At 41.5% G+C, this 23,859-nt stretch overlaps 1 protein-coding gene across 1 annotated transcript; it reads left to right on the forward strand.

The window, feature by feature from the left end:
* Window positions 1-558: 558 nt before the first annotated feature.
* LOC133446566 (solute carrier family 22 member 4-like) lies at window positions 559-22,933 on the forward strand. Its single transcript, XM_061724619.1, has 11 exons — window positions 559-1,097; window positions 6,021-6,218; window positions 7,774-7,877; window positions 12,000-12,154; window positions 12,416-12,587; window positions 13,506-13,632; window positions 13,715-13,815; window positions 15,034-15,248; window positions 17,322-17,504; window positions 21,060-21,195; window positions 22,798-22,933. Exons 1-11 carry the CDS (start codon window positions 888-890, stop codon window positions 22,895-22,897), a joined length of 1,701 nt encoding a protein of 566 aa, XP_061580603.1. The 5' UTR covers window positions 559-887; the 3' UTR covers window positions 22,898-22,933.
* The last annotated feature ends 926 nt before the right edge of the window (window positions 22,934-23,859 follow it).

Raw genomic sequence — 23,859 nt, forward strand, 5'->3', positions numbered from 1 at the left:
ATTGTGAGTTAAACAATGTAATGGAGACAAACACTAAAGGGGTCAGAATAATACGGGGATATCCCGTTTGGCGTTTACATGACCAAATATTCGGGTTTTAAAAGGAGTAACCCAGGGGTCATGTTCGGGTTTTTAAAAACCCGAATATGAGCAAATTCGGGTTATTCAAAGGGGTTATTGGTGTTTACATGGCCGTGCAAATTTGGGTTATTGCCAATATTCGTGTTTTAAAAGGGTTATTGATGCATGGAAACGCAGTCACTGTCGCGTCAGATCTCTCAGACATGAACAGGTTCTGTTCAGTTACAGTAAGACTGTCCTTCCGTCTCAGGTTATTGTTGGTTATTGTTGGCAGCTCAGACCTTGGACTCACTCACTGTGAAACTGCCACAGTGTTTTGTTCCTGCAACATTGCCACCGTTTGTAGTTTCATTTTGAACCCAGATTTGTCTGGAGGAGGCTGACGGAGGGAGGACCAGAGGTGGAGTTCTGTGGTCCCGGTCGGGATATAGGAGGCGCTGAGCTGCAGACGCTCCGACTGTTGCAAACAGATCTCTTTTCCTCTCTATGCACAGGGAGACATTTATCCTTATTTTAGATGAGAAAACCTGTTGTTTTAAAACTGGTTGCATTGTGACTGAGGTGCACCATTGCTTTTGCTTCACCAGTAATAGTGCTTTTTGTACATATTGTATAAATAATACAGTAACAGTAACTTTCTCTAAGCATTTTGTAGTTCAAAGCGTATTTACCATTTTCCGACAGGTATTTTTTTTAGCCAGTGCAACTGTCCAACATTCTTTTGCAATAATAAAAGTAGATCCAAGTGTTTTTCTGTAACCTCAAGTAAAAGAAGAGTGGACCTAAAAAGATTTAGGTCCAGTGAAATGCAGGATTATGAAGAAGCGGTGTTGTTTCTGGGGATCTGGGGCCCGTTCCAGCGGAGAATCTTCTTCCTCCTGTGCCTCAGCTGCGTACCGTGTGGATACAACCTGATGTCGGTCATCTTCCTGCTGGCCACCCCCTCGCACCACTGCCACATCCCTGCCCACAGCAACCTGAGCCAGGGCTGGATCCAGGCCAGCATCCCCGTACAGGTCAGAACCGGAGCCGTGAATGAGTCTGGATTCTTAACAAATGATCCTCCAGCATGACGGCTGCACTGCAAAAACTCAAAATCTTAACAAGAATATTTGTCTTATTTCTAGTTAAAATGTCTCATTTTTAGTAAAAAAAAATCTCATTACACTTAAAACAAGACTCATCACTGAAAAAAACAACAATTTTCACCTGTTTCAAGTAGATTTTCACGTAAAATAAGTAGAAAAATCTGCCAGTGGAACAAGATTTTTTTGCTTGTAAATTAATAAATAAGTAAATAAATCTTGTCCCACTGGCAGATTTTTCTACTTATTTCAAGTGAAAATGTACTTGAAACAGGTGAAAATTGTCAAATAACAAGTTATTTTTCTGGTAATGACTCTTGTTTTAAGTGTAATGAGATTTTTTGACTAAAAATGAGGCATTTTAACTAGAAATAAGACAAATATTCCTGGTAATATTTTGAGTTTTTGCAGCGTGCTTTTCATCATCTGTTTGTATTATTATTATTTTATTTTTTACACGGATTGAAGCCAAGTTTATTTCTCAAATTCAATTTTCTGTCAAACATCCTGACTGTTTATAGAAGTTAGCCTCAGTTACCTGAGGGGGAAACTCATGTTTGAGATGACGACAGTAAGAACAAATATTAAAAAGAGATGTACATCAATTAAGGGAAGAGAAATATGGAATAGTTGTGACAACGACCTAAAAATGTGCAGTTCTATCTACAAGTTCAAGAAAATGTTTAAAGAAAATATTGTAAATAAATATAAAACACTAACTATAAAGTATATTATCAAAAACATTCTAGAATGTGAAACGTCAATTTTATATTTTGTCTTGTTTATTTTTGTCTTCTTTATGCATTGTTTGTTTTCACGGATTAATGCTAATGTTTCAGATTTAAGCTGATCACAAGATAAAAAGGGTATAAGCTACGGCTTCAGCTACACCTTTTCGGCAAAAGCAATGTTTATTTTACTTTTTTCCTTTTGTTTTGTAAAATAACTTGTACAAGGCTTAAGACCGAAATAAAGACTATTCATTCATTTGTGAGGATTTATCCACATGGATTAACTACAGAATTCCAGTGTGCCCCACGATATGTATATTAGGTCACCTGGGAGACATTCAAATGGAACCTAACTGGTTACACCTGGTTCTCACTGCCTTATGTATCGCAAAGAAAACCATTCTAGTGAATTGGAAACAAAAGTCCACTTTATGCACTTTAGGAATCTTTTGTCAGATCATATCAGTAGTGAGATAATGTCTGCCTCCACTGAACAACATTCGGCTAAATTGCATTCTCTCTGGTCCCCGATTATTGGCTTCATTACCTAGTGGGGGTGGGGGGGTGGGGTGTTGATCTCGTAGCCCTTGGGGTTGGGGGTCGGCTTGGGGGGGCTGGGGTGCGGGCCTCTGGTGGCCCCTGGGGGGCGGTGGGTGGGGCTGTTTGGCCCTGTCCCTGGCTGGGGGGGGCCTATGCAGGGGGCTGTGGCTCTGGTGTTCCTGGGGGGGGCTGGGCTGTGGGCATGGGGGTCCCGCTCGAAAGGCCCGGCCCTGCCTGGGTGGGGGGTGGCTGTCTGCGCTGGGGGGGCATTGCTGCCTTGGTCCTCCGTCGCTGGGCGGGGGCCGCGTGCCCCTGCGTCTGTGGGGACTCCATGACCTTTGGGGTGTCCACCGGGGTGGCCACGAGGGGCGGTGGGGCCGGGTCCGGGGATCGGGCTTCCCCTGGCCGGGGGCTGCACAGGCGGGCGCGGCAGCGGGGTGGAGCCATTCTCAGGTGTCAATGTCTTATGTTGTCAGTATGAATGGAGGGATGTTGGACCGTTTCCCCCTCCGTCTGGGGGCTTCGGCGGCGCCGGGGGCGCCCGTGGAGGTACAGTGGGGCCCTGGCCGGTGGCCGGTGGGGGAGCGTGGGCGTCCTTCCAGGGCCGGCTCTGCTGGTCCTGCCTCCTGGCTTCGGCCTCCGCTCCCCCTCCTTCCCCCCTACACAATTCATACGCACATAGGCAGGGGCGTGGGGGGCATTGTCCCGCGTGGCCCGGTACTCCCCGCCTCACGGTTTTAACAACACTGTCGACACTGCACATTCAACATTTAATAAATACATTTAACAAGGACACCTAGTTCTGGAGGGGGGGGATCATTGTCAACTTGATACCCTCCATGTTTTTATGGTATTAATCACATGCACTCAACACCAGGGGCGGGAGGGGGGCCCACATCACTCGCGTTCCCTCGCCGGCCTGGGATAGGTGGGTCGCGATGCCCGGGCCTGGCGGCGCTCGCCGCGCAGCCTGGGGTGCCTTCTGGGGATGCTGGACCCCCCCAGGGAGGGGGAAATGGTGCGTGATTGTGCATCTTTGTCGGTGAGAATGCGGTGTGGAAGGGTCCTGCCATGGAGGATTTGGGCCTCCATTAGCAGGACAACAAAATTTAATAATTTATTAATATTATGCTATACAAAGACGGTTATTAATATTATTATTATATTATTATCAATATTTTTGTTATCATCATTATTGTGTTTAGTATATTATATTGTTATTATTGTTATAGATATGGGATAGATGAATGGATGAATGAATGGGATGCCTGGGTCTGGGGCCCTCCGTTGTCAGGCCCGCGGGGGTGTCGCCCTGTTAGGGGGTTCCCTCTCTCTGGGCCCGTCTCCGGTCCCCCCCGCTGCCTCCGCGGCGGGGCACCCCTCTGGTCTTGGAGGGCCACTTTCGTGGGGGCGGTTGCACCTGCCCGTGTCGGCGGCCGGGGCGGTTCTGTCTCTCCGGGCAGGCTGGCCCCCTGCCGGGTGGGGGTCGTTGGCCTGAAGGGTGAGGGCCTTCTGGCCGCGTGTCCGGCCCGGACCGGGTGGCCGGGGATTGCCTGGGCCACGGTCTGCCGCCGCGGGATCCCTGGCTGCTTCTTCCCGTGTCGTGGGGGCCCCGCCCGCCACACTCCCATACCCACACACATATATACACATAGCCACATAGACATATACAGTATACACACACACTCACTCACGCACACATACACATTTATATATATTCATACATGTACACATATGCACACATAGGGGTAAATCCACAAAGAACAGATTGCGCCCGCAAATAGCGCTGTGAATTGCGCCGAATTTGCGCCCGCAATTTGCCCCGCTTTAAGGTCCTATTCACAAAAGATTTTGCTCTAATTTTATGCCGGCGCAAACACGCCCATAAAGTTTTGCGACTGAGTGCAATTTGCCCTTGTCTGAGTAAGTGAGCGGAGCTGTTTCCAGTGTTCTCCATATTTCAGCACACAGATTGGTCCATAATGAAAACTGCAGAAATAAAAAATAAAGCGAGTGAAAATAAAACGCCATGAGGCGCAAGGGCGCAATTTCCACTGGGAACATGGGGGGCATGTCCCCCCTCACTTTTCAAACTCATACTAACGGTAGGCTCAGCCTGTATTACAAATCATCAAGACACTGTGCGAAGACGGGACGGGAGCCCGCTCCCCCTCCTCCCTCCTCCCTCCGTGCTGCTCAAGGATGATTTATGGTTCCGCGTTAAATCGACGCAGAGCATACGGCGGAGGTTACGCGGCTGGCGCACCGTATAGTGCACGTCGCCGCGTACCCTACGGCGTAGGCTCTGCGTCGATTTAACGCGGACCATTATTTAGGCATAATTAGGCTTAACTAGTGTGTGCGTATGTGACAGACGTGCATGGGACGATTGTGAAATACGGAATAAACTGTTTTATATGAATTCTAATTCCCAATTACGTAACAATTCCGTATTTCAAGGGACGGGTGGCAGCCCACCCATCCAGCTGCTGCATCTGCAGCAGCAGCTGAGAGTCCTGACTGATGCTGAGCTTCACAGGGACACGATCAGCGCTATTTTATTATAAGTCTGATATATGTTGTGATATGTGATGACATTATTAAGCTGTTAAACACACACATTCTAGATTTATATGTTTATATGGTGGAATTGTTTGTAATAAAGCAGCCCCTTTATGGATGAATCCTGAGCTCCTGTTATTTTTATTGTTAAATCCGAGATAAGTCCACAACCTCACTTGATCTGATTGTCTACAGTCATGTCTGACTATAGATTTCACCCTTAATATCATTCAGTATCACACAGGCTTGAATGACATTGAAGAGAGGGAGAAACAGAGAGATGGGGAGTGAGGAGTGAGTTTGCGCGCAGTTAATACGCTTCGAAAAGACGGTATTTGCTCCACTATTTTTGCGTGTGGCAAATAGCGCTGGCCTTTGTGAATTAGACGGTTTTTGCAATGAGGCTTATTTGCATAGAAAGGGGGCAATTTTGCGCCGAATGTATGAATATTACCTAATTTACATGCATGCAAATGGCACAGACCTGCACCATGCCACTATTTGCTTGGCAGCGCAGTTTGTGGTGCAATTCGCCCTTTGCGGGTGCTTTGTGAATTAGACGCTCTCTTTTTGTGTCATTTGCACCGGTTTAGCGGCCGCAAAAGCCGCGCAATCCTTTTGTGGATTTACCCCATAGCTACACAGACAGGACAGCGGACACAGGAATTTGTGCAGAAAACGTTTTTTATTCACGTTCAGAGGCACACGTGCACCAGCACCTTCAGCAGAGCTGCAGTCGAGCTCCGCTCTGCTTCCGTCCTCCTCCGTCTCCAGGGCCCGCACACTACTGAAATACACAGAGAGTGATTAGACACACATGTGCACCATCAGCTGTTCCAGCCGCGTCACCTGTGCGCCACTCCCCCGCACTCCCTCTCTCCCCTGCAGACCATGCCCCAATCCTGCACGCCGCCACAAGTACATTTACATAAGTGTATTTTGCAACTAGCACGATTCAATAATTGACTATAACCAGCTGCTACACGTGGACATCATAATGACGTGGTTTCCTGGTCAGCAGGAGGTCGGGCGGCTGGAGAGAAGCAGCTGTAGCCGGTACGAGCTGGACGCGGTGAAGAACCTCTCGGCTCTGGGTCCGACCCCCGACCCAGACTGGATCCAGAACCACTCAGCACCGGGACCGGGTCTAAAGCTGGAGGAATGTAAAGATGGATGGAGCTACAGTACAGAGTACTACCCGTCTACTGTAGTCACTGAGGTATTTTATGGTTAATGTGGAATAAAGAATGACATCACTGGGGGTGTTTTAGTGTCACAGTAAAGTGAGCTTCTACTTGCTTCGTGTTACTGTTTAGTCGACATGTTCAACAAGCACACAGTCTTTAATCATCAATAACTTTAAACTGATTGACTTGCCTTAAAACCTGCAGGAACCTGTTGTGACAGACTGGAAATTACTGGATCTCTTGGAAGTGTTCTGCATACGTCAACAGCAGGGTGTTAAATTCCTTTTTTATTTTACAGAAAAAATACGTTTTTTTGTGTTTGCATTCTTTTTTTTTTTTTTTATATTTTTATCCCGTTTTTTTTCCCCCATTTTTTATCACCCAGTGCTCCTACCTAAGTGACAGTCCTGGGCATTGCTCCCTCTACCAACCCCGGGAGGCCCTGCACTGAGCTCAGGTCTCCTTAACCTGAGGAGTGAGCAGGCCGCATCTTTTCACCAGACAGGGTGGGGCTTCTCCGGCCGGACGTAGCGCGTCGCACTTGGTGAAACAGAAAAGTAGTTTTGAAAGTCCGTCCCGTTCATTCAGTATCAAAACAAATGCACGCGACGGGGACAGGATCTTTCCAGCAGTACGCGCTGGTGCTCATGGGAAACGTAGTGTTCTTTCTGGTAAAGCACTACCGCTTTTGTCCAAAGGAGCCGCCAAACTCAACAAAAGTTGAAAGTTACATTGTGCTGCTTTGAACCGCAGATTAATCAGGTTTGTAAAACAGCGTTTTTCCATCTCCGTAATATCAGAGATCAGGAACATCCTCCCAGAGTGATGCTGAAACACTAATTCAGGCGTTTGTATCTTCTAGACCAGATTATTGTAATGTGTTGTTATTAGCAGGATGTCCCAGTAATTCACACGAATATCCTCCAGAAGATACAACATGCAGCAGCTGAATGCTGACAATATATATATATATATATATATATATATATATATATATATATATATATATATATATATATATATATATATATATATATATATATATATGCATACACATACATACTGTACACATACAAACCCAGTGTTTTTTTTTGTTTTTGTTTTTGTATTGTAATATAAATAAAATTGAATTGATCCTTAATGTGCAAACAAGATAGAAACATTTTTTTTGTCATTTTGAGGTAACTTCACAAAAGGAGCCAATACAACTTTGGTGTTCTGTGCTTTTCAGTTTCCAAACTAAAATCTTTGCATCTTACATGGCATCTTTTTTTGTATAGAAGGGCATCAATTTCATAGATTAAAAAATTGACCATACCAGAACATGGACAAGGTAAAGTATTTTATGTAGCACTGCCGCTTTTTCATTCAACCAATGGCAGGGAACATGTATCAATACAGGTACAGAAAATGTACTGAGAGCACCCCAAAGATTTAACTGTAGAACAAGAGGGGTCCGAGCTCAGAAAGGACCAGGAGGTTAAAAACAACTGAGCAAAAAAAAGAGATGGATTTCTTCACTGCCTTCTCCTTGTTATGTTTTTTTCAGGTTGAATTCTCAACTTTGCTTCATCTTCTGTCCCCCAGTTCGACCTGGTGTGCAGCGAGCAGTGGAAACAGCCTCTGACGTCTTTCTTCTACTTCCTCGGTGGACTTTGTGGATGCTTTGTCTCTGGACAAATCTCTGACCGGTACTTGTCAGTCTCTCATACCAGCAGAAGTAGTTTGCAGAAGGGAGTGTTCTTCCAAAAGCTGAAAGATTTGTTATTTGGATCCAATGAGACCTTTTTATTGTGTACATTTAGGCCTGTGTTGGAAAAAATCGATTTTCCAATTCTAAATCGAATCTCATATTAATTCCTAAAAATCAATTCGTATGCCTAAAGATTTATTTATTTTGATATATTGATTTTATTTTTTTACAGTTTCAATTTTTTTTTTTTCAGTATCAGATCTTTTTTTTTCAGAAACTGAAAAAAAGATCTGAAACTGAAATAAAAAGATCTGAAACTGAAAAAAAAATCTGATACTGAAAAAAAGATCTGATACTGAAAAAAAAAATCGAAACTGTAAAAAAATAAGTTCATGATCAAAACTTGAATTTTCAGGTTCAAATGTTATTTTCAAATTAGCAAAACTTTTGGCCTTGATTTGGCTCCATATTATATCAGCATTCTGGGAGGTGATTGGTCCTTACAGCATCATTAGCTGCTAATACTTGCTGTTGAATCTCAATAGAACTTGAATACACCTTACGGTGATACTTGGACACGTCATCAGTGATTGACCCGGGGTCACAGGGTGTTTCGGGTCTTTAACGATCATACACCCTCACCCGGGCGACCCAGCCGAGGGTGATCAATCCCCGGCTTGTGTCCAAGTAGCGCACCACGGATCCCCCCTAAGCATCCACAGCCACCGCAAGGCCTTTTCTGCGGCCTCGAGAATGTTCTTGGTGGCTCTCCTGAACTGCAGTCCTCTAACTCCAAGGAGTTTGAGCACTCTCTGGAGTGAATGTCCAGCAAAACCTCTGCACCCGATTTCGACTGGCTCGCAGCGGGCTGTCCAGCCATTGCTCTGGCACTCTGTGGTGAGCTCAGCGTATTTGGCCCTCTTGCGCTCATCGGCCTCCTCAATCCGGTCCTCCCAGGGGACCGTCAGCTCCAGCAGGACCACTTGCTTGGTGGACTCCGATGTTATTACCATATCTGGGCGGAGTGAAGTGGTAGCTATGTTAGTTGGGAACTTGAGTTGCCTTCCCAGGTCAACTTGGAGCTGCCAGTCACGAGCGGAAGTGAGGACTCCTCCTGCGGAGTTTGGCTGGTGTTTGGCCTTCTGCCCCACTCTAACAAACGTTTGACTTGACTGCTTCGGGGCGACCTGGGTCTTGCTGTTCTGTATCGCTGTGCAGATTGAATCCGCCAAGGATTTTAGAACTTGGTCGTGGCGCCAGCGATACCGCTCCCTTTCCTAACGCCTTTGGGCAGCAGCTCAAAATGTGCTCCATGGTGCCCCTCCTCTGGCACAACTTGCACTCCGGCGTATCTGCCAGGCCCCAGGTGTGCAGGTTGGCCGGGCTTGGGAGGACGTCGTAGACTGATTGGATGAGAAACTTTGTGCGCAGAGGTTCAGCTCTCCAGAGCTCTGCCCAGGTGAGTTTGCGAGGTTCTGCATGCTCCCACCTTGTCCACGCCCCTTGCTTGGACATGCCGACCATCTTGCTGCAGCGTTCCTCCTCCACCTCAGCACGTATCTCCTCTTGGACCAGTTGGCGCTTCTCCTTACCACGAGCGTGGTCGTAGCGTGGCTTGGGAAAGCTGCCAAGGCCTGCCCTCCCCATTACCACGGTTCCAACCAATGTTTTATGCCTCAGCCTTGCCTCCGCTCTGCTAACGGCTTCTTGAGCCTGCCACTTTCTCCCGGTCTTGACCAGAATTCCCGCCGAGGTCACCTTGACATCCGCTGAGTCCCTGTACATCATCACCTCTCTGGAGCGGGTGATTTTGAACTCCTCTGTTAGTCCACTGAACGGGAGGTGCAGCTTAGTGGAATGGCCATAAAGGGCAATGCTGCTTAAGGACCGAGGGAGCCCCAGCCATCTCCTGAGAAACTGGCTGATGGTTTTCTCTAGTGCCTCTACCGTTGTCACGGGTACCTCGTAGACTAACAGGGGCCAGAGTATTCTAGGCAGGACTCCGTGCTGGTACATCCAGGCCTGGAACTTTCCTGGGAGACCGGATATATCGATGGCTGTGAGCCAAGAAGACAAGTTGCTCTTGGTCTGCTGTACTGCTGCTGCATCCTTCAGGGAGCTGTCAAAGATTTTACCCAGGCTCTTGACAGGTTTTTCGGTCGCTGTTGGAATCTTGGTCCCTCCCAATTTAAAGTAGAACTTATCGGCCACTTTACCTTTCTTCAGGACCAGAGACCTTGACTTTGCTGGCTTGAAGCTCATCTTCGCCCATGTGATGAGCTGTTCAAGCCCCTGAAGGAGCCACCTGCACCAAGGCACAGATGTGGTCATCACTGTTAAGTCATCCATAAAGGCTCTTATGGGCGGCTGCCGGGTCCCAGATCTTGATTTGGGCCCTCTGCATTCTACCTCCGCCGACTTAACAATCATGTTCATGGCCAAGGAGAAGAGTGACACAGAGATAGTACAGCCGGTGATTATGCCCTTCTCCAGGCGGTACCAGGCAGATGTTACTTGGCCTGAGGAGACTCTTGCACTGAAGTCATTGTAATAGTCCATGATGAGGTTGCAGATCTTGTCAGGGAGGTGATGTTTCGTCAGTGCTGTTTCGACGAGTTTATGTGGGATAGATCCGTAGGCGTTGGTTAAGTCAAGCCAGAGGGTTGCCAAGTCTCCTTTGCATTCCCTTGCCTCCCGGATCAGCTGCGTCACCACTCCTGTATGCTCCAAGCACCCAGGCACTCCCGGAACTCCCCCCTTCTGGACAGAGGTGTCTATGTATGCATTCATTCAGGAGGAACTCTGTTAGTCGTTGAGACACAATCTTAAAGAAAGTCTTGCTCTCAACGCTGAGCAGTGAAATTATGCGAAACTGCTCAATGTTGCTGGAGTTCTCTTCCTTCTGGGATCCAGATGCCTTCAGCGTGCCTCCACTGGGCGGCAACTTTCCCTCTCCGCTAGACCACCTTTAAGATCTTCCACAGGACTCTGAGAATCCCTGGACACTGCTTGTAGACCCTGTAGGGTACGCCACTGGGGCCGGGTACCGAACTAGATCTTGCAGCTTTGACAGCTTCTTTTACCTCTGCCAGGGTGGTGGGCTCAGCAACGTTGAATTCGGTCGCTGGTTCTGGAGGTGTCACCAGTGTCTTGCAAGGGCCAAGCTCTTGATCTCTTGAAGTGTCACTGAAGGTGGTGTTGAGATGGTGGTTGATCTCTTCTACAGGGCAAGCCAGGTGGCCACTTCGCTTCTGGCCCAGAAGCCTCTTAGTGAAAGCAAAGGGGTTGCCAATAAAGGCGCTTCGCTTCCGAGCCCTTTCTTTGCCCTTCCTTCGGTGCCACTCGGCCCTCCTCAACATGATGAATTTCTTCCTTATGATGTTAGTGAGTTCCGCTAGAGCAAGTCTCTCCTCTTCTTTGGCTGCCTTGAACTGGTGTCTCAAGGATTTCAGCTCTTGTCTCAGCTGACTTATCTTGACTTCCCGCCGGTTGAGCTTTGCTGGGTTGCTTGCTCCTTGGTTTTGTTCCACTCCAAAACGTTCAACTCCTATACTCATTATGAGAGCACATGGTTTGGAGTTTCTGGTCAGCATTGCCCCTCGAGATGGCTTCAAAGGTCTTGTCCACATCCTCGTCCAGCTTGGACCACTCCTTGCTGTTGGCGGCAGGCCACTTCACCCGACGATGTTCTGATTTCCTGCTTGGAGGGGGAACTTGTGTTGCTTGGAGGTTCTGGGTACTGTGGGGACTCCGGACCCGGCTCCTCCTCCGTCTGACCAGGTTCTGCAATCACCGCAATATAATACTAGTATTAATATGTTGCATAACTACAGTCACATAATTCATGCAACAGGTGAAAAAACATTTATAATAACAACAACCCAAATCAATATCGGAATCGAATCAAATCAAATCTTGCTAATCCATTCAGAATTTTGGGAATTGGGATGGAATCAATTCTTGACATTTGAATCGATCCCCAGCCCTAGTGTACATGCTCATGAGCATGTTTTGGATATCTCTCATTCTAGCTGCCACCAGTATCTTCAGGACTATCTTAAGGAGGAGGAATGGAGAATGTTTGGCAACTGTGGTGACTGCTGTCTAAACCTTCCTGCAGGTTTGGGAGGAAGCCTGTCCTGTTTGGTTCCATCGCCATTCTCAGTGTCTTCAGCATCACCGTGGCCTCGGCTCCGTCCTGGCCCATCTTCACGGTGCTGTTCTTCCTGCTGGGCGTGGGTCAGATCGCCTGCTACATCGTTGCATTTGTACTGGGTACGAGTCACTGTGATATCCAACGTTTCTCCTCCTCTTCGCATGCTGCAGGACTCACTGATGCTGATCTCCATCTCACAAGGGGACAAAGTGATGTCACATTTGTACTAATAAAGACATCTTCCTGTTTCAGCCACACAAAGTCATTAACATGGCTGATTCTTTTTTTCATCATCATTTTACATTTTTGAAGAAAACTAACCACACTCAAACACAAGGAAAAAGCATATCCTTGACTTCTTCCAAACGTTTCTTCCTCAGGTTCAGAGATCTTGGTGGGTTCCACCCGAGTCCTGTTCTGCAGTCTCTTCCTGCCCTTCACCTACACGTTTGCGATGATGCTGATGCCCGGCGCCGCCTACCTGGTCCGGAGCTGGAGACACCTGTCGCTGACCATGGCGGTGCCCGGACTGGCCTGTCTCCCCCTCTGGTGGTGAGACGACCTGAAGCCTGATTTAAGGTTCTGCGTTAAACCGTCGTGAACACTTCGGACTTCTCCGTCGTAGATTTATAGTAATTTTTATGTATATAATTGGAGGTAAATATATGAACCAGTATATACAGCATATCTACTCTTATATAGTTATTCAAGTATATTGTTATAACATTGCTGTCTATTGTTCTCTATTATATTGTAGTATTATAGTAAAGTAATGATAATGTAATACTATGCACAACTAAATGCTGGACGTTTGTTTTGTTTTCTTTTGTTTAGTTTTTGACTGGATTTATATATACATATAATTGAGTATTATAATTGAGTATTATATTTATTTATTTTTATTTATTTTATTTATTTATTTAAAGGACAATGTGCAGGTACATTAAAAAGATGGCTGCACCAGAGTTAGCCACAAGCTAATTTCCATATGTAGTCCAGTATATCACTGTATTGAACAGTTATTAAAGTAGGTATGGGTGTTTTATAAATAAGCTTATTGAAACTTGCCTTATTATATGTAAGAATGTATGTAAGATTCAGGGGTAGGGCTATGTTTACTTCAATCCTACTCTGTTTCCAGCATGTTGGTGGATCCGCGATCCAAGTGCTGTGTGTGTGTTCATTACAAATCCACTGAAATATTGCAAGCCTTTTATTATTTTAATATTGCTGATTATGGCTTACAGCTTAAGATTCCCAGAATATTCAAATTTTTTGAGATAGGATATTTGAGTTTTCTTAGGCTGTAAGCCATGAACAGCAATATTAAAATAATAAAAGGCTTGCAATATTTCAGTTGATTTGTAATGAATCCAGAATGTATGACATTTTTGTTTTTTTAATTGCATTACAGAAAATCACAATATTCTAATTTTCTGAGACAGTCCTGTATAACTGTGTCTGCACCAGGATGGTCCCGGAGTCTCCTCGCTGGCTGGTTTCTCGCGGTCGTCTCCTCGAGGCCGAGATGGTTCTGAGATCTGCAGCTCTGGAGAACAGAGTGGAGGCGCCGCTGGTCATCTTCTCCTCTGAAACTGTACGAGACACTAACCTGAACCTTGTTCTGCACACTAAACATGAACTATTGTTAACTTACAGACACGTGTTTGTCTCTGCAGCCTGAAAAAGTTGAAATCCAGAAACCAGAGCCCCTCAGCTGCATTGATCTGTTGAAGACTGTAAACATTCGACATGTTACCATCACACTGTGGCTCATCTGGTGAGTGAAAACCTTCTACCTTCCATTTATGGAAGTCATCAAGTTGATTTAACACACACCTCTGCATTAACTTTGCACTGAAGGGTTATCATGAATCCTTTCTCCTACGCTGTCAATTGGTCTGAACAATGATTTACAACTTTATGAGCCCATGGTTGTTACTCCAACCCCTCTCTCTGAACAAAATTAGTTTCCAGCTAGCTCTAGAATTATTCTCAAGTAGTTTTTGGGGGTCTGTTTCCTTTTGCCTTTACAATAAGCCTCGCAGCATCTTCTGAAATTAGAAATATAACTCACATTTTACTGGACGAGTTAAATGACGTCAGAAATGTGACTTCCACATCTAGAAGTCTGAGACTTTTCGCAAGAAATCTGAAGCTAGTATACGGAAGAGTATTAGGGCCAGGCAGGAGAAAAATAGAAATAATATTTTAGAGGAGGAAGATTCTTTTTTTAATTATGCACTTCAAGAAAAAAGTCGAAATGTCGAGAAAAAAGTTGAAATGTCGAGAAAAAAGTTGAAATGTCTAGATTAATGTTGAAGTACAATTTCGAGAAAAAAGTCGAAATGTCGAGAAAAAAGTCTAAATGTTGAGAAAAAAGTCTAAATGTTTAGAAAAGTCGAAATGTTGAGAAAAAAGTTGAAATTTTAAGAAAAAAGTCTAAATGTCAACAAAAAAGTCGAAATGTGGAGAAAAAAGACGAAATGTTTAGAAAAGTCGAAATGTTGAGAAAAAAGTCAAAATTTCGTGAATAAAGTCGAAATGTCGAGAATATTGTTGAAGTATAATTTCTAGAAAAAAGTCAAAATTTCGTGAATAAAGTCGAAATGTCGAAAAAAAAAGTCGAAATGTTGAGAAAAAAGGCGAAATTTCAACTTTATTCACGAAATTTCGACTTTTTTCCCGAAATTGTATTCCAACAATCTCGACATTTCGACTTTTTTCTCGACATTTCGTCTTTTTTCTCGAAGTGCCCATTAAAAAAAAATCTTCCACTCTCAAATTTTTTTTCTCTTGCCTGGCCCTATAATATTAATTATAACGTTTTTACATAGATTAAGTAAGAAGTGTATTATTCTCTTTTACTGTAAAATGTAATAGAGTAAAAAAATAGCTGTGTTCAAAATTTTAATGACAAGACTTGAGTGAAGTAAGTTGTACTTAGAGTACATTGTGTAAATGCACATGCAGTTATTTTGTACCCGCTTCTCTGCAGGTTTTCTATGAACCTCAGCTACTTTGGATTGTCCTTCAGTATGTCCAGCCTGGATGGAAACCCCTTCCTCAACTACTTCCTCATCACCGCTGTTGAGTTCCCAGCATACATTGCCAGCTGGGTGGCAGCGTGTAAACTTCCTCGCCGCTTCTCCTTCATCAGCTTCTCCCTGCTGGGAGCGCTGGCGCTGCTCTTCCTGCAGCTCACAGTGAACGGTGAGGAAGAGTTAGGGACGTCACTGGAGGTTTGAAATGGGGGGGACTTTTCTACGGAAGAGTATTAGGGCCAGGCAGGAGAAAAATAATATTTTAGAGAAAGATTTTTTTTTTCATTATGCACTTCGAGATTTCGAAAGTCGAAATGTCGAGAATAATGTTGAAATACAATTTCAAGAATAAAGTCGAAATGTCGAGAAAAAAGTCGAAGTGTTGAGATTAATGTTGAAGTACAATTTTGAGAATAAAGTCGAAATTTCGAGAAAAAAGTCGAAATGTCGAGAATAATGTTGAAGTACAATTTCGACTTTATTCACGAAATTGTATTTCAACTTTATTCTCGAAATTTCGACTTTATTCACAAAATTTCGACTTTATTCTCGAAATTGTATTTCAACGTTAATCTCGATATTTCGACTTTTTTCTCGACATTTCGAGCTTTTTTCTGGAAGTGCATAATGAAAAAAAAATCTTCCTCCTCTAAAATATTATTTTTATTTTTCTCCTGCCTGGCCCTAATACTCTTCAGTATTTATCCCCTATTTGTGGGAGCGGGGACTATTTATTATTACACATAAACTGACAAACAAGATATAGAAAATAAAAACCTGTAATATTACAGTATTATTATGGTGTTCTAAAATATTATATTACAAATGATCAGGATTTTTTTTTAACAAAACTTTACTGAAAATTACAAACTCAAAGAGGATAATAGACAAATATCAATTAAAATGTAATATGAAAAGAAAGGAAAAAATGGGGACTCTTGTAAGGAATACAAAAAACAAAAAAGGCGCTCTAAGAATTAAAAGGTGCATATGAATAACAAAATAAATTAAGCATTTAAATTCACATAATGCAGCATAGAAAAGGAGAAGAATCATTAAATTAGAATAACAAATAACCAGCAATGTCTAGACTTATTTTATTTGCATTTTTGTTTTCTACTCTTTTGAGACGTGTGAAAAAAATCTTAATCGTTAATAAAACCCCGGAAGGAGGGTTTACAATTTCTCCATTTGGCACAATGAATATGGTACTTACCCAGTAACAAAATTATATTAATAATATCAGAAACAGAAAATTCCAAATCATCCATGAAGAAAATAATAAGACTTAATTCAAAAGGTGGAACATTATTAATTTTAAGAGATATCCAATTGTGTATGTCTGTCCAGAAACAATGAGACAAAGGACATTGATAAAACAAATGATCCAGTGTTTCTTCATCCGTTTTGCAGAAGGAACATTGATCTACCTCAAATTTAAATCTTTTTTTTTTAAATTCTGCCACAGGATAGACCTTATTCATAATTTTTAAATGTCCTTCTTTAACTACAAATGATCAGTGTTTATCTAGTCATGTTGATGGTAAAATTCTTTAAAGGGTTCCAAAGTCGAAATGTCGACAAAAAAGTCGAAATGTTGAGAAAAAAGTCAAAATGTTTAGAAAAGTTGAAATGTTGAGAAAAAAGTTGAAATTTTAAGAAAAAAGTCAAAATGTCGAGAAAAAAGTCAAAATGACGAGAATATTGTTGAAGTATAATTTCGAGAAAAAAGTCAAAAAGTCGAAATGTCGAGAAAAAAGTCGAAATGTTTAGAAAAGTCGAAATGTTGAGAAAAAAGTTGAAATGTTGAGAAAAAAGTCAAAATTTCTTGAATAAAGTCGAAATGTTGAGAAAAAAAGTCGAAATTTTAAGAAATAAGTCTAAATGTCGAGAAAAAAGTCCAAATGTCGAGAATATTGTTGAAGTATAATTTCGAGAAAAAAGTCAAAATTTCGTGAATAAAGTCGAAATGTTGAGAAAAAAGGCGAAATTTCGAATTTATTCGCAAAATTTAGACTTTTTTTTTACATGAAACGTAACTATACTGCTATTTTTCTAGGATATTCTTTGAAAAGTTAAGTATTGAGCAGAATAACTCCTCTAGTTCAATGGTTTGTTGAGCTGTGACTGAACAACGGATATAAATGTTGCTGACAGCAGCCACAGGGATGGTTAGTAATTTAATGCATCAAAATGATTATTTTGCCTCCTCATGAGTTTAACGCAGCTCTCGTCCATGCAGGTCATCCAGCTATAACCTTGTCCCTGGTGCTGTTGGGTAAATTTGGCGTCATGGCTGGATCTGGGGTGTTGTACATCTACACTGGAGAGCTGTTTCCTACCGTCATCAGAAACACGGCCATGTCTTCCTGTGCCATGTTCTCCAGACTGGGCTCTGCTGCTTCCACCTACCTGCTGGAACTGGGTGAGATCTCCACCTACGGAACAGGGAGTAGCTTTACACTGAAAAACTAATCTAAGCGCATGTAAATATAACATATTTAAATCTGTGATTTAGTTTGTTGCTTTACATGAATACATCTAGTTTTGAACTTAATCTGCATTTGTTCAAAAAACAAGACATTGTGCATTTTTTTCCTTAACAAGCAGTATTTACAGTTTTTCTCTATTGCCAAAACACAAAACCCAGTACTCTAAACCAAATGACCAGTTGCCTAAACACATTTAGTAAAACTACCCCCCTTTTGCCACAACCACAAACACAATTCACCTGTAGACACTGTTCACAAAACCCATCCCCTTTTTCTCAAAACTCTAAACACATTTTACCATGCTAAAACACATTTTGCATATAACTCTGCTCCAATATGCATTGTGAAGCTCATGTGATGCAGGGAGAGGAGCAGGTCGAGGAGGGAGAGGAGCAGGTCGAGGAGGGAGAGGAGCAGGTCGAGGAGGGAGAGGAGCAGGTCGAGGAGGGGGAGGAGCAGGTCGAGGAGGGAGAGGAGCAGGTCGAGGAGGGAGAGGAGCAGGTCGAGGAGGGAGAGGAGCAGGTCGAGGAGGGAGAGGAGCAGGTCGAGGAGGGAGAGGAGCAGGTCGAGGAGGGAGAGGAGCAGGTCGAGGAGGGAGAGGAGCAGGTCGAGGAGGGGGAGGAGCAGGTCGAGGAGGGAGAGGAGCAGGTCGAGGAGGGAGAGGAGCAGGTCGAGGAGAGGGAGGAGCAGGTCGAGGAGGGAGAGGAGCAGGCAGAGGAGTGGGCCAAAGAGGACAAGAAGCAGTCCAAAGAGGAGCAGGCCAAGGAGGGAGAGGAGAAGGATGTGTATTTAATCCCAGGTAATCTTTTCATTTACACACAAACAACAAGAAATGATCTTGTTGTATTTACCTTTCCTTTAACAATTTTAATCTATTGGGCAGATTGACCAACGTTTAGATCAAACTTGCTATATTTGTTTAAGTAGAAAAACCACAGTAAAAAATATCTTGCTTGATCTACTTTAAAAAAAATTAAGGAAACTTTTTCGCATGAGGTTTTTATGTAAATCAAGAAAGACTAGTCTTTGTATAAACTACTCAATTTTTAGTATGTACAAAATTCATTTGCAAGTAAAGTCAACTTAATTCTTTTTTTTTTTCCTTTTTCTCTTTCTTTTTTTGTTTTTTCTCTTTTTTTGTCCTTTTCTTTTTTTTCCTTTTTTTGTTATTTTCTTTTCTTTTTAAAGTCAACTTAATTTTGATAAATAAAGTAAACTTAACACAATTAGGTTGACTATACTTGCAAAATGTATTATTCACATACATAACATTAAGTAGTTTATACAAAGATTTACATCTTCATCTACATAATAATCTCATGCAAAAAGTTGACTTATTTTTTTTAAGTAGATCAAGCACAATATTTGTATCAGTGTATGTTCTCAGTGTGACTTTATTTAATCAGTTCACCCATCCATTTCCTTTTGATTTTTGTCACTTTTCTGGAGAAAATAATACTAATCATTGTCAAGCGACCCTCACTTTTGTGAGGATTTAAACTGTAGCTTCCCCCACTTGAAAAGGCTTCAGGAGATACGAACTGGAATTCACTCAGTGACCAGGAATCAATTCTTTCCTTTTCTTTATTCTATTTTGAAAGTTGTCAATGGCCAAAAAGCAGGTGAAAAACCTGAAACACAAACAGCAAACAGAAGTTCAAGGAAATGTAACCCAAGAAACCAGAATTAAGCAAATACTAGAAATTAATCTTGAAAATAATTAGAAAAAATCCCCCCCATATTTAAACCCCCAAACAAGCTAACCACATTTTAAAGCTCTACTCAATTAACTTTACCCTCTGCTCTTAATTCCTGTAAATACACAAATCACATTTTTTAAATTACTTTTAACTTGAAATTATTTAAAAAAAATGCCCTACATTTTTAATTATGACATTTTACCTTGTACTTCAATCACATGATTCTCTAATAAATCACAGTTCAACCTCAATTCGATTTCACAAATGCACGCTCACCGGCTCCTTCTTCCCTATTTGAAACAAGCTTTAATCCTGCAGTCCTCACATCCAGTCTCAGCCACGCTGTTTGCTTCTCACAAGCTCGTCTTAAAAGTTTGATGCGTGTGAGTTATTTTCTTTTTGGATATCCCAATCCATTTATTTGCATATTGAGCCAAAAAATGTATCACACTCCACAAACTCAAAATATGTCCATTATTCTCATACCCCGCACCATGGTGGGAAACTGTTTGCCTTCTCCTCATTGCCCCACGCCTGGCTTCCATCCCTGCCGGGTATAAATCAGCTACTATAGCAACAGTTTAGTTTGACCTGACGTCATACCAAATCCATCCGCTTCACATAAATAAATAAAATAAAATAAAGCATGTATAAAAGCTGGGATGGAAATGCCTATACAGACATGTTTATAGTCCATTTTGCACAAAAGTGTCATGTAAACATCATCAGAATCTAGTTCCCAGCTGTTTTTGCTCATTTATAAGATGTTGTGCTATAACACCACTTCAATATTACGCATCACTGCATTACATATTAATGACGAAAACCCAAAAGCTCACATCTACAAAAAGATTTATTTTTAAATGACGGGAAAATCTCCTAATCTCCATTTTGCAATTCGTTAATACCTCGTCGGTCACACACACACATACACATGTGTGTATACACATATATTCTTTCACTTTAGGCTTTTGAGGGTTACGTTTTTTAGTTCTAGATGTTTCTCAGTTGTGGTTGTTGAACTCTGGGGTACTAGCCCTTAAATATTGTTGCCTGGTTAAAACTAAAGTAGAAAAGTCACAGGCTCTGGTCATGTCACGTATTGACTACTGTAATTCCTTGTTGGTCGGCCTCCCTGCATGCTATGTTAAACCTTTACATATGATCCAGAATGCAGCAGCACGTCTGGTTTTCAATCAACCCAGGAGAGCTCATGTCACTCCGCTGCTAATCTCTCTGCACTGGCTTCCAGTTGCAGCATCAACTTCAAAGCTCTGCTTCTGGCTTACCAAACAATTACGCAAAACGGCTCCTCAACACCTTCACTACTTGATTCAGAGCTACACTCCCTCTCGACAGATCCGCTCAGCCAGTGAAAGACGCCCACAAAATGGCGTGAAATCAGTATCAGACTCTTCTCCTCCGTTGTTCCCCAATGGTGGAACGACCTACCAAATCCGTCCGATCTGCAGGTCTTGACCTACTTTTAAGAGCAAGCTAAAGACCCAGCTCTTCTGCATCTAGTAAGATGCATGCACTTACATCAAGATGGTGTCTTGACGTAGCTTTCTCATTTAAAAAAAAAAAAAAGATATTCTAGCACTGGCGTGGCAGCATCTGTGTCCAACTGGACTCTCACCAGTCTGACCAGCTCTGATCCAGCTGGACCCTAATATGTGATTTTTGTGCTTGTGTTGTTCTCTCATATGTAAGTCGCTTTGGATAAAAGCGTCTGCTAAATGACAGTAGTATAGTATAGTCTGACGCGGTGCTTGGTGTCGTCTGCAGCTACAGTCCATGAGCTCCTGCCGTGGATCGTTGTGGGATCTCTGTCGCTGCTGAGTGTCGTGCTCTGCATCTTCCTGCCTGAGACCTTCAGACAGCTCCTCCCTGACACCATCCCGCAGATGCCACAAGCTCACTGGTGAGTCTGGACATCGCTGTCCTGCACACTCAACGTTATACTATATATACTGTATATATATTTTTTATTTCCAACTTTTTTTATTGGGTTTTGCAGATGTATACAATTACAGTATAAACATTTACAGAGTTAAGCATACATTTTTCTTTTAGATGGATGTTAAACTACAGTATTATTATATTGTTATATATTATAGTATGGTGATATCATTTTGTTATATGTTGTTATATTATAAAAAGTATTATGTTATATTAGGATATTATTATATTATTATATGCTATTATAGTATTACATATATTACTTATATTATATCGTGCTATATTATATCACTCTATATGATAATTAGTTATTTGTTTATTTATTTATTTATTTTTCAAATTAATATTCTTAATGTATTACTTATTTATTATATAAAATATAATCCTTATATTTATTTATTTAATTTCAATATATTATTTACACACACACACACACACACACACACACACACACACACACACACACACACACACACACACACCTAGATACAAATCATTGTAACTCGATGTCGTCTTTTGTTGTTGTTTGTACTGTATGTTAATAAAAAGAAAAAAAAAAGAGTGACTTTATTAAGCCATGGGGCTCCGACTGTAAAGGATTAATTTGGTTATAGATATATGAGATAGAGCCTTTAAGAGTAGGGATTAGTGTCAGGAAACTATCCAAAGCTGAGTCAGAGGGTAAATTAGGAAAGCTAGGGAAGGAGTTATGAACAAAGCTGCAGACTTGTAAATATCTTGCTGAAAAGAAGCAAAGACATTATCAATATACAGGTTTTTCAAGTTATGAATACCAAAATGTGCCCACTTTAAGAAAACACTGTCCATGAGGGAAGGAGGAAAAGCATGGTTAGCTGCTAGTGGTGCATAATGAAGGTTATACTATATTTACAGACACATTCGTGTCTCTTAAAGTCTGACTTACAGTTTTATGTCAGGAAGCTACAATCTGATTAAAATGACTGTAAATGGCATCACCACAAGTGCACAAAAAGTCTTTGCATAGTAGCAGAACGAAACATAAAAAATGTTTTTTAGCATCTATAAAGGAAACATACAGGACTGTCTCAGAAAATTAGAATATTGTGATAAAGTTCTTTATTTTCTGTAATGCAATTAAAAAAACAAAAATGTCATACATTCTGGATTCATTACAAATCAACTGAAATATTGCAAGCCTTTTATTATTTTAATATTGCTGATTATGGTTTACAGTTTAAGATTAAGATTCCCAGAATATTCTAATTTTTTGAGATAGGATATTTGAGTTTTCTTAAGCTGTAAGCCATGATCAGCAATATTAAAATAATAAAAGGCTTGCAATATTTCAGTTGATTTGTAATGAATCCAGAATGTATGACATTTTTGTTTTTGTAATTGCATTACAGAAAATCACAATATTCTAATTTTCTGAGACAGTCCTGTATTGAAATATTCTGACATATTCCAACATCTTCTAAAACAGACGTAAACAAGAACTTGTGTGTATGCTATGTAAAGGAGGACAGAAAAAAACAAGACAGCCTCAAACTGATTTAACAGCTTGTCCTCATCTGGTTCACAGTTTCCGGCGGCCCAGGACCTCGTCTACGCTGCCAGAGGATGAAGAGAAAACAAAAGATCAGACCATGGCGCCTGAGATCATCTGCACAGCTCGCTTATAAGAACTTTGACCTTTGACAACCGGCCATAGCACTGACCCATATACATTTATACGAAGATGCCGCATCGAGTGGTTTTGCTCGCTGCTGCGATACGTCAACGTCGCCGCCATATTGGATGTGGCAAGACTGCTCTGTAAACTAATACAAGTAAATGGACTTATTTTCATAAAGGAGTAATTCATGTTATATCAGCTATAGAGAACAAGGTAGTGCCGAAAAACAATATATATCCCCCCTCACAAAAATAAGAAAAATAGAGAAACATATTTTCTCATCAACAAAATATATTTTACATAAACAAATTTAAAAATGTTCAAGTAACAAAATAACATATTTGAAACATTTTTCAGATTTTTTCAGTTATCTTATTGTCGGAAAATGGTTCAAATGTTATTTTATTGTCTGAAAAATTGTTCAAATATGTTATTTTGTTATTTGAAAAATGTAAAATTTGTTTTGTTGATGAGAAAATATGTTTCTCTATTTTTCTTATTTTTGTACCAATATACCGTACAATATACAATATATATCCCCCCTAGCCAAATAAAAATAAGAAAAATAGAGAGAAACATATTTTCTCATCAACAAAACATATTTTACATGAACATATTTAAAAATGTTCAAGTAACAAAATAACATATTTGAACCATTTTTCTGATTTTTTCAGTTATTGTATTGTCTGAAAAATAGTTCAAGTGTCATTTTATTGTCTCAAAAAATGGTTCAAATGTTATTTTATTGTCTGAAAAATGGTTCAAATATGTTATTTTGTTATTTGAAAAATTTTAAATTGTTGATGAGAAAATATGTTTCTCTATTTTTCTTATTTTTGTGAGGGGGGATATATATTGTTTTTCGGCACTACCTTGTTCTCTATAGCTGATATAACATGAATTACTCCTATGTGGGATCAATAAAGTTCTTATTTTTGCCATCTGAGAAAATTAAATATATTATATTTG

Source organism: Cololabis saira, chromosome 6, assembly GCF_033807715.1.
Source record: "Cololabis saira isolate AMF1-May2022 chromosome 6, fColSai1.1, whole genome shotgun sequence".
NCBI classification, from domain to species: domain Eukaryota; kingdom Metazoa; phylum Chordata; class Actinopteri; order Beloniformes; family Belonidae; genus Cololabis; species Cololabis saira.

Excerpts from the sequence above, each read along its gene's own strand:
- LOC133446566 (XM_061724619.1), top strand. The coding sequence starts at position 888 with ATGCAGGATTATGAAGAAGCGGTGTTGTTTCTGGGGATCTGGGGCCCG. Across the intron at positions 6,219-7,773 it reads CGTCTACTGTAGTCACTGAG|TTCGACCTGGTGTGCAGCGA; the intron begins GTATTTTATGGT and ends TCTGTCCCCCAG. Across the intron at positions 21,196-22,797 it reads CAGATGCCACAAGCTCACTG|TTTCCGGCGGCCCAGGACCT; the intron begins GTGAGTCTGGAC and ends TCTGGTTCACAG.